At 41.8% G+C, this 10,939-nt stretch overlaps 1 protein-coding gene across 1 annotated transcript; it reads left to right on the plus strand.

Annotated features, from left to right (window-relative positions):
- Window positions 1-421: 421 nt before the first annotated feature.
- On the plus strand, window positions 422-869 carry SF3B5 (splicing factor 3b subunit 5). The gene has a single exon (XM_069850986.1). It carries the CDS (start codon window positions 455-457, stop codon window positions 713-715), a length of 261 nt encoding a protein of 86 aa, XP_069707087.1. The 5' UTR covers window positions 422-454; the 3' UTR covers window positions 716-869.
- Window positions 870-10,939: the final 10,070 nt, after the last annotated feature.

Raw genomic sequence — 10,939 nt, forward strand, 5'->3', positions numbered from 1 at the left:
TCCCTTCCCTTCCCTTCCCTTCCCTTCCCTTCCCTTCCCTTCCCTTCCCTTCCCTTCCCTTCCCTTCCCTTCCCTTCCCTTCCCTTCCCTTCCCTTCCCTTCCCTTCCCTTCCCTTCCCTTCCCTTCCCTTCCCTTCCCTTCCCTTCCCTTCCCTTCCCTTCCCTTCCCTTCCCTTCCCTTCCCTTCCCTTCCCTTCCCTTCCCTTCCCTTCCCTCTTTCCTCCTCTTTTCTTTTCTTTCCTCCTCTTTTCTTTCCTTCTCTTTTCTTTCCTCCTCTTTTCTCCTCTTTCCTTCTCTTTTCTCCTCTTTTCTTTCCTTCTCGTTCCTCCTCTTTTTTTATCTTTTCTCCCCCGCTCTTTTCTCCCCCCCCGCCCCCCCGCTCACTCCGCCCCTGCCGCTGTCCCCGCGCGCGGCCGCGTCACTTCCGGCCGCCATTACCGCCGCCGCCGCCGCCATGACGGACCGGTACACGATCCACAGCCAGCTAGAGCACCTGCAGTCCAAGTACATCGGCACGGGCCACGCCGACACCACCAAGTGGGAGTGGCTGGTGAACCAGCACCGGGACTCGTACTGCTCCTACATGGGCCACTTCGACCTGCTCAACTACTTCGCCATCGCCGAGAACGAGAGCAAGGCCCGGGTCCGCTTCAACCTCATGGAGAAGATGCTGCAGCCCTGCGGGCCGCCCGCAGACAAGCCCGACGAGTCCTAGGCCGCCGCCCCGCCGGGAGGGAGAGGGATGGATGAAGAGCCCGCTTCTGCGCAGCTTCGGCTGCTTGTTCTGTACAACCGTTCCAGTGTTTTGGTTTTGTTTTTTTTTTTTTACTTTTAAATGGAAAATAATAAAACTTACTGGGTGTTTTGCCCTCAGGTCTAAACGGAGTGGTCATTATGCAGTATTAATCATTTCTGTTTTGTCAGAACCGCTGGGTGCACTTCTCGTAGGCTTTACGGATGGTGGACGCTTTACAGACGGCGTCTTCCTAGCCAGGCCGAGCGGTGCTTTCATACCGAGAGTCTGTTTTGAGGAGGGGAAGCTTGTTGGCAGTCAAAGGATTTGATTTATTATCAGCATTTATTCTGTGGGGTGATTTGGGGTACAGTGCAAGTCAGTCGCTTTAGTGCTTTAAAACTACACACCTTTCCTCTCAACTGTATTTTGAATTTCCAAAACTTGATTTTCTCTGATCCAACTTAGCCACTTTTTTTTTTTTAATACTGCTTTCTAGCCATCTAGTGATTAAAACTTTTCTGCATCGCACTAAAGTGTATTAGTGTGGGCTTACACACTGTTAGTAAGGAATAGGTGATGCAGAGGCTTGGGAAAAGCTAAACCGTTCTGCCAGATGACTTCTCCAAATTTACTTCCCAAGAGAAACATATGGGTGACTTACTACTATTTCAAAGCAAGATCCCTTGAGGTGACACAATCTTCAATGAAACTGCAAACCAAACTGATGTTGCTTCTGATTTGTCACTTGAAATAGGTTTTCTGTTCACTTGTCATAGTAAAAATAATTTTTGAGTTCTAATGAATGGGAAGGCCTCAGTAAAACTTAAGGATGTGTTGCTTGAAGAAAATGGGTGCTCTTATTTCTGGACAGGCTGAGAGACTTGGGGTGGTTCAACCTGGAGAAGAGAAGGTTCTGAGGAGATCTTACAGTGACCTCCCTGTACCTGAAGGGGCTACAGGAAAGCTGGGGAGGGACTGTTCACAAAGGCTTCTTGTGATAGTACAGGGGGAAGTGGGTATAAACTGGAGACGGGCAGGTTTAGACTAGACATAAGGAGGAATTTCTTCACTATGGGGGTGGTGAGGCCCTGGCACAGGCTGCCCAGGGAAGCTGTGGCTGCCCCATCCCTAGAGGTGTTCAAGGCCAGGCTGGATGGGGCCTTGGGCAGCCTGGGCTGGTGGGAGGTGTCCCTGCCTGTGGCAGGGGGATTGGATCTGGATGATCTTTAAGGTCCCTTCCAACCCAAACTGTTCTGTGACTCTATGATTCTATGATGTGGAGCACTGTTAAGCGTGGACATGTTTGTGGGTTTTTTCTTAGATTGCTTTGGTTTTGTTAGTTTTGTACTTTGGAGAAGAAAGTTCAGTGTTCTCTGATCCTATTAAAGCTCTGTGCAAACTTAATAAGTTTTTTTTGTTAAATCTCAAAATTTCTGAGTGCTGAACTTCTCACAGTCTTTATTGAGTATTATAAAACTAAGCTATTCATAATACTGTAGTAAAGTAAGAAAGAGGGTGTTAGGTCCGTGGCCTACGCTGAAGTCAGTGCATCTGTCTTCTGAAGGATTCGAAGATGGCATTTTTCCAGTTTTGTTGCACACATAGGGATGAGGGCAATGGTCCAGTGGTCCTAAATGAATTTTACCTGCAAGTTTTGTGGGGAACTACTGCAATTTCCAGTACACAAGTGGGATTTGTAGCAAACTCCTGGATTGCACCTTTTGTGTAAGTTCGTGCAGGTAATTTGAAAAGAATCAATTCCTCATATATTGAGGAATGTGGCTGAAAGATTTTCCCTAACCGAGTTCTGGCACTTAGCTAGTAGGCATGCAATGTATCAAAAACTGAGCAAAATTGGTATCTAAATAATTTCCTGTTAATAAAAGTTATAAAAGTGTGTTCTCTGACAAAATCTTAGAAACTTGCCTTTTCCCTGTACAAACAGGCAGCGTGTAGTGAAGAAGGGTGGAATGGGAGAGTCCCCACTGCAAAAGCTGCTGTTCCTGATTCTCTTGCATTGCATACACCATAGCTACTCTGTCCAGAGAGAAGAAAAGAAGAGTAGAAGCATCAATTACTTGATTGCATCGCCCCATGAGACGTTCTCTAAGGCATCTTGCTCGTCTGCTAGCAGCCAATGAGCAGCTGATATGTACAACAGACAATGATGCTGTGTTAGTTTGCTGATGGCAAAGGAGCTTGAGCCTCAGTGCTGGGACTCGGAAACTGGAAGATGTGGAGTGAGAGCAGAAATGCTTGTGTGATGGGTTGGAAACTGCACTTGTGTTGTTTTGTGATGAGAAGCCTTGATTCTTGCATGGGAGGTGAAACAAACTATGCAACTTAATACTCTCCTGCATAAAATAAAACTTAAAAAAATTTCAAGGAAGTATAAATTACTAATAATTAGCTCTATAGATAGCACTATGGATATCCTCAGTACTCACTAAGTACATTTTAAAATATGACACATTGTAGCGATGGAGGCAAGGGCTCCATTTGGAGGTGACAAATGAAATCCCTTTATTAAGCACAAGCGATCCCTTTTATACCCCTGCTTTGTTGAGGCAGTGCTTTTCCACTTACCAAAATAGCTCAGTTATACTTTTTTGTTTTCAAGCCTTGCAAAGTCTGGTTTTAGTCCAATTATCTACAGCTCTTAGCAACAACCAGGGTCCTGTGGTCTCCTCCCTTCTGTATCCCACGGTCTCCTGCCTACCAGGGCAATAATATCTTTATTGGTTTTGATTAACAAATCACCACCTGGCCTCACAACATGTAAGTAAAGATTAACGACCTTTTGCAGGCCATCTCTTTATTATGAAGTCCACACAGCCTTCAGGGACCAGCCTTACTTACACGGTGAGGGAGCTTACTGATTCTGCGGGGTGTACTTGCTCAGATCTCTGTTGAGCAGGTGCCTCTGTTCTAGTGTGGTTGGAAAGGGTTTTCAGAGTGTCTGTACTAAGTAATGACAGTGAAACATTACAAACACTTCGTTAAGAAACAGACAACCAAAGGGAAGTTTGAATTCCTACAAATACAAGACAAACTTGAGAACTGGGGGATGCTGAAGAGTGTGTTTCTGGACTATGGTATTCTTCCTAATTTCCAAGGCATTTGTAAAACCAGTGAAGGCAGTGAGCTTATTTAGTACATACATTTCAGTATAAAGAAAGGATAAAGCATCCTAAGAACAGAGCTTGTTACCCACCCCACTGGGGTGCATGTCTTTCACTTCTATCCTGACTGAAAGGTGCAGGGTACCATTTGTGTATAAATTGACTTGATATTCCTGTTACGTTCCTTTTGTACCCAAGCAGTATGGCTTTAACTGGGCTTCCCACGGTGACCTCTGGCTCATTTTCCTGAGTTTCTGTAGCTTAATTTCAATAGTACGAAGTGTGAGAAATATAAACTCTTTCAAACGTGACGTGTTATATTCGGTAAGAAGGAATTTCACCTCCTTTTGTTCTTCTAGTTAACATACCTTTGTAAATTCTCTGTAGAGTTGAACATATTCGAAAAATGAATTAGAAAAAAACTAATAGATCTTCTATATAGTATTTAATGACTTTAGCTAAAAATAGAATACTGAAATGATGCTAAGATTTCTGAATACAGTGAGAAGTATGAAGATGGCAGGTGAACGGAGAAAGTTTTGCTTCTGGTGCCTTAATTGTAGAATATTCAAGAGAAGAAAGGACAAGCTCGACTGTTACAGAGAAAGCATACCAAGCTTCATCTTAAGGTGGTTTATTTTACTTAGAAAAGGGATACACTTAATCTAGAGAATATTACTGTAGAGGTGCACTAGAACCTTCAGTTTTAATTATGTTTGTTACCATTCTCTTGGTAATGTGACTGCATTTTACACGGAGTAGTTTACCTCTGAGGATTAACAATAATTATATAAATTATGAAATCTTGGCTATTTACTCAGTTTATGTCCCAGTTACTTTTCGCTATAAGGGATTTACTTTTCCTTTTCTCTTGCTACACCAGAGGGCAGCAAATGATGCTGCTATTCAGCCCAAGGCATGACAAATAATAGAACTACATATGATCTTGCAAAGTTCCTTTGCAAAAATGGATGGGAACTTTTAAAAATTGCTAAAACTTTCCTATAGGCAGAAATGCTTGGCTTTTTCCAGTGGGGCAGTTCTGAGTTTCAGAACATATATTATACCTTTTATTTACCATGAGTGAATAGAACAGTATGGGACCCCTAGTATAATGCCATAGTTCTGTAGTTCTGAACACCTTAATTTTTTACATTTTCTGATTTATCAGGATGATCGCAGTACATTAGTTAACATTTGCACAGCAGAACAATTGCAGTAGTTAGGTATTTTCACAAAGGCTTGTAGTGATAGGACTGGGGGCAATGGGAATAAACTGGAGAGGGGCAGATTTAGACTAAACATAAGGAGGAATTTCTTCACCATGAGAGTGGTGAGACACTGGCACAGGTTGCCCAGGGAAGCTGTGGCTGCTCCATCCCTGGGGGTGTTCAAGGCCAGGTTGGATGGGACCTTGGGCAGCCTGGTCTGGTGGGAGGTGTCCCTGCCCATGGCAGGGGGGTTGGAATTGGATGGGCTTTAAGGTTACTTCCAACCCAAACTATTCTATGATTTTATGATTCTATTTTCTGCAAATGGTAGAATTTGGGCCACTTCTTTCACATTAGTCTTATTCAGCATAAATTAGTTGCTTTTTAGAATCATTTGCACATACTAAACATTCATGGATGATAGCCCATTTTAGCATCGGGATTTTACTTCAGCACATCAGCTATTTCCTTTTTTAAAGCTGAACTGTTTTAGGCATCACTTTCCGAATACTCATCAGAGCTTTGTTGGTTCTGTGCTGATGCACCACTAATTCCACAGATTTTCCTAAAGCAAAATGAAAACAAACAAAAAGCCAAAGATCTATTCGGTTTCATAGTACCCAAAGGGGGCTTAAATGTATATTTACAACTTTTTAAGTTGTTTTTCAGTCGTTAAAATTTAACCATGCAATATTTTTTTTAGTACTGTTATTATAATGCATTCATAAATCTACACTCTTATGAATTAATAAAAATGCTCATTTTCCACTGCCCTGAGGCTAGCTTGATTGCCCAAAAGAACTTAAAATCATTTAAAACAGATGAAACTGTGGCATATTTCAGTAAGTTAGACATCCTTGTTTGAAAATTTCATTAATGTTCACTTATTTCTCATCTGTTTGCCATTCTCCTTCTTTAGTCTTATTTTTTTTAATATAAAAAAACCTTTACAAATATGATACAGTACAGTCTGTTTCTTGGTACCCTTTCAAATTGAGCCATTGTTCTATGCTATCATGAAGAAATGTGTCAGGATGCTGACATACCTGAATGATTCTGACTGCTCTAAAAATACAACTAGAATAACATTTTTCTTGGGTTCAGAACTGTAAGTTTTTGCTTTCTCATTTTCATGCCAGCTCGGTAATTACTCTATTGCAATAGCACACAACATATTCTGGATTTACTCCCCCTTTCTCATTGACACATACCAGAACAGTCTCTGCCACAAGTAGTTCATGACCGGAATTTATTTTGAAACCCACCTCGAACAGCGGGAACAGTCCACCTCAGATATGTCTACTCAGACTCCTTGGGTTTTGCTGAAAAGTTTAGTCGAAAGAATTGATACTCTAACTATGGATGAATGACAGTTAAAACTTAATGTAAGTTGCAGGGGAAAAAATGAATAAAAGAAAATTCAATTTTGCAGTGATTTGTGTGAAATTAGAATTTTTAAACTGGTAAATTACAACAACGTTTACTCAGGTTCAAGCGGAGCATAGTTGCATAGTTGCCCCATCTTTTCTTCTGTGGCAAAGCTGGCTTAGAAGCTCTTCACAGTCTGATGCTTCTTGGGTAATGCCAATATTAGTCCTTGTGAGGCTGCAATGTAAATCATGTTGCTGAAATGATGTTAAGGTTATACTTCCAAAGTTAGGATTTGTAAACATCCTACATAGTCCTGAAGTTATGTCTAATGTCTCGCTTCTCTCATTAGGTTGACCCAGATGACACTGGCAAAACTGAATACTGAACTACTGTGGACAGACTGAGAATAACCAGCTGGATGCAAAAATAGCTTTAAATAGGCTTTGCCAAGGAAGAAAACCCAACATGCTTTATATTCTGAACCAAAAGCTCCTACAATCTGTGCAGACACTATGAGGTGATAATCTGTAGACTGCTACGCAATCTACATGCATGGCTAAGCACACATGAGTAGAGCCCAAAGAACAGAATTAAACATTGGTCACAGTGCGCAACAGGGTAGATATCCGGTGGCATAGGCATCCAAGTCTTGCATTTCCTCATGTTTAATAGAATGTAAGTATTGTTCTTGTCATATAACATCACAACCAAAATCTGCTGTCTAGTGTTTTAAAAGGGAAATAAATCTTTATATTTACCAGCCTAGCAATTTTCCCATCACGTAGCAGCAGCTACGCTTTTAGTATGCGTCACATGCTAAAAATTTGTTATTTTGCTTATCTAATGGAGAAGCCAAAGGATATTTAGGGGAGGTGAAATGTTTTTATTAAATGTAGTTTTCCAAGAACAAACAGTCAACTTCCAGTGTCAGGTTCAGGACACAGATTCAAAGGGTGTTTCTTCACATACTACCTTTGCCAGTGAGACTGTGGACTCAGTGTTTAAATATTCATCTTAATGTTATTATTCTGATAAAATTCCCCAGAGGAACATGAAGCATTAGGAAAACGGTGACTTTAACAGTTATGTACTAACTGGAATGAAGAGTCATGGAAGAAAATAAAGCAACCTCTTTCACCCTGTATTAGTCCATGTTGGAGGGGGAGAGAAATTAAAGATAAAGATATCCTTTTTAGTAGGGCCTGTTGCAAATGGAAAAAGACTAGTGTTTTTTTACTAAAAGAGAGTAGATGTGGACTAGATTTGAGGTAGATTTTTTTTTTTACAATGAGGATGGTGGAACACTGGAACAGGTTGTCCAGAGAGGTGGGAGAAACCCCATCCCTGGAAACATTCAAGGAGAGGTTGGATGGGGCTCTGAGCAACCTGACCTAGTTGAAGGGGTTGGACTAGATGACCTTTAAAGGTCCCTTCCAACCCAAACTATCTTACGTTTCTAATGTGTGTAGGGAAAAATCTGATATATCAAAGTGTTGTAGTCGGTACCTTTCAATCTGAGCAAAATAAAGAGTATTTTATTTTGCTCTAAAAATGTTCAAAGCAGTGCTGAAGTTATGGAGGTGATTTCAATGTCTCTCTCATGTCTTTCCATTGCAGAGAATGTGACAGTATTTATTTTAAACTGCAAGAAAAACAGGCTTAAATGGATTGTGTTGAAGGACACAGCTGTCTTCCAGTTGTCTTTCAGCTGTCTTTCAGCTGTATCATTCCCAGGACAACGCTGTTTGTAAAACATTCAGGCCTTTAGCTGCTTCTCTGATCTCCATTTTGAAGATAAAGCACAGCATGAAACTCAACAAACGTGTTAAAAATGATCAAGGTTCTAAGTATATGTAGCACCCCCTCCTTCTTGCCTCTTACTTTTGCAAAAATAATCTTTACATGAGTAAGAGTCAGAAAGCTCTTCTTCAATCTATGGAGTAGCAAAGCCACGATTACTGAAGAGGAACATGTTTCCTTAGTATTCTTTTTGTCTTTTTTGGTATGTCTCTGTAAAGTAACAGTCTGGTGAAAACCAAAACCTAAGCTATTTTCTGCTATTTTAGCATAAGGGTGTGATTTCCTGACGCACTCCTGTGATTGCAGGTAAGGCTGATGACTAGCCTTGGGCTGAGCTAAAGGTGGTACAGAATTTCCTGAACTTAGCAGCATTTGTATTTTATGGCCTATTTGGTGTAAATAAATACTGAAAATACAAATATATGCTACTGATTAATAGAGAATAGTAAATGCTTGTGTTTTTTGTTTGCTGCTGACAGGATACTACTAGTATAAATCAGTTCCCACTTGGATATCTTGAGCGACATGCCTACATCCAAGTTCAGTACTTATTATATTGCTTATAGTAATAATAACGTATATCTATATAATAAACTTACATATATAAAGAGGCTGTAGGTGCCTTTGGCACTATTAGATTGCTGTTCATGTTGCTTTAAGAGATGACCGTAACAAGACCAGCTAAGCTCACTGCTTCACCTCCAACTGCTCAACAGTGCCTTTGGGGCACCTTTCAAGGCATGGGGCTGGACTCTACAAGGTATCACTGGGTCAGACCTGGTTGAGCAGGACCTCCATGGACAGTCCTGAGAGCATGACAGACCCATTCTCTGGCTGGGAAAGTGACTTGCACCCACATCAGAGCTTTGGGACTTTGCTGAGGAGCCCTAAAAGGCCTTCATACGAGTGTTGTTTAAAAAGCTATACAGTGCTTTTCATTGCTTGTTAAAATGTTTTTCTTCTAAGACATCAGTTCTGAAGCAGCTGTTTGCAGACAAATCTGTTAGTATTTTATCCTGTTGCATTGCAGAGCTAACTGCAGCTATCCTGGGATGACCCTGGGAAGCTGGAGTGACAGAGTGCTTTGGCAGAAAGTTCACCTAATGCTCTGCTTTGTGATTTTATTCCCAGTATTTTGACTGCTTGTTTATGTTGAGACTTTAAGGGAAAGAAATTATCCATATGCTCATCAAGCAAGCCATAGAAAGCAATTAGGCCTGTGGGATCCCAGCAGTAGCATGGGATGACTGTCTTGGTGCAAAGTCAAGACTTGGGGCAGTGCGGGGCCACAGGCTGGCCCTATTGATGCTTTGGTCACTTGCAGGGTAGGACTTAGCAAACTGAGCAGGGCGCTTGGATATTGAGTCTATTAGTCATCCAGAGCTGGATCTTATCCAGCTTTTGCCATCTTAGCTGGAGCTTCTCACTGAATCACAGACAGAGCTTCAAGTACTCAGCATCTCTCTAGATCTGGTGATTAGCTGACTCTTCATATCTGCTGATCAAGCCTTGTACCCTGCTAGGTGCTTTGTAAGTAAGGGAGAAGCCCCAATAGAGCCTGCAATCTATTCAGAAAAAAGTATATGTGAAAGTTAGTGGAAAAGAGGGTCCCCTAGGAAAGCTGATGGAATAAGGGCCAGAGAAATCTCTTTCCAGCTGTATGAACTTCACAGCAAAATTTTGTATGTGAGAGCCTCATCCTGCCAAAGGTATCACTCTAAGCTGCTGCTTCCTTCTCAGATATGAAGCATGGAGCAGATGAGACAACAAAAAGCCAAATTAAAACTCTGAAAATGAATTGAAGCATCCTTCAAAGGCTGAGGGTTTGCAGTGCTTAATAATTCTTTGAGGAAGAGATTTCATCCCTCATGCTGCCCTTTTGGCAGTTAGCTATAAGCCTTTTTGCTGAAAGCTAAACTCCCCCCACCTTCCACTTCTCCAAAGACACTACCAGAAAAGCTAACATCATGAACCAAGAACAGAGCATTCTTCTTGGCAAAGCTGAGCAGAGAACTTCAGGCCTTGTCTACACAAAGAAAATAAGGGAGGATGGGGATGCGAAGTAAAATAGCTGTTCCTGGATATCACTCTGTGGGGATGCTCTTTTCCTGCAAAAAAGATACTTCGAACTGAAGAAAAGGACTCGGGAACAAGTTACTCGGGGTAAATTAACTGGGAGGACACATAAGCTGCTCTGTAGCTAATGACCATTTCATGTCTTTACTTTAGTGTCACAGATGACATCTTCTGCCTCTTTCCTTGGAGGCGCCTTCCTTGCATCACTGGGGCACTACAGAAAAACAAACAAACAAAACAAACCCAAAACACAGCGCAGAAAAAAACTCTCAGACAGCTGCCACAAAAGTTAACTACTGTGTGATGCAGCTTCAGACCTAAATTTCTCTTGCCATATCACACATGTCCCTGGTGTGCGCCATTTAGGAAACTAACTGTGCTAATTCAGGGTAAACCTCTCCTGCTAAAAGGTACGAGTGCTTCAGCAGACCAGGAGGCAAAGGCTTGCAGAGAATTTACCAGGGCCCTGTGACTGAGTTCCAAAGATGTAGGGGATGGCAGCCAAGACAGCACGGCAATCCTTGCTAATGGGAATCTCCCTCCATTTCTTCCCAGTGGGCAGGTAAGAAGATGGTTCAAGGGACCCAGAGTTAAATACCCACAAAATAATATTTCCCTTCATG

Source organism: Phaenicophaeus curvirostris, chromosome 2 (assembly GCF_032191515.1).
Source record: "Phaenicophaeus curvirostris isolate KB17595 chromosome 2, BPBGC_Pcur_1.0, whole genome shotgun sequence".
NCBI lineage: Eukaryota > Metazoa > Chordata > Aves > Cuculiformes > Cuculidae > Phaenicophaeus > Phaenicophaeus curvirostris.

Excerpts from the sequence above, each read along its gene's own strand:
- SF3B5 (XM_069850986.1), top strand. The coding sequence starts at position 455 with ATGACGGACCGGTACACGATCCACAGCCAGCTAGAGCACCTGCAGTCC.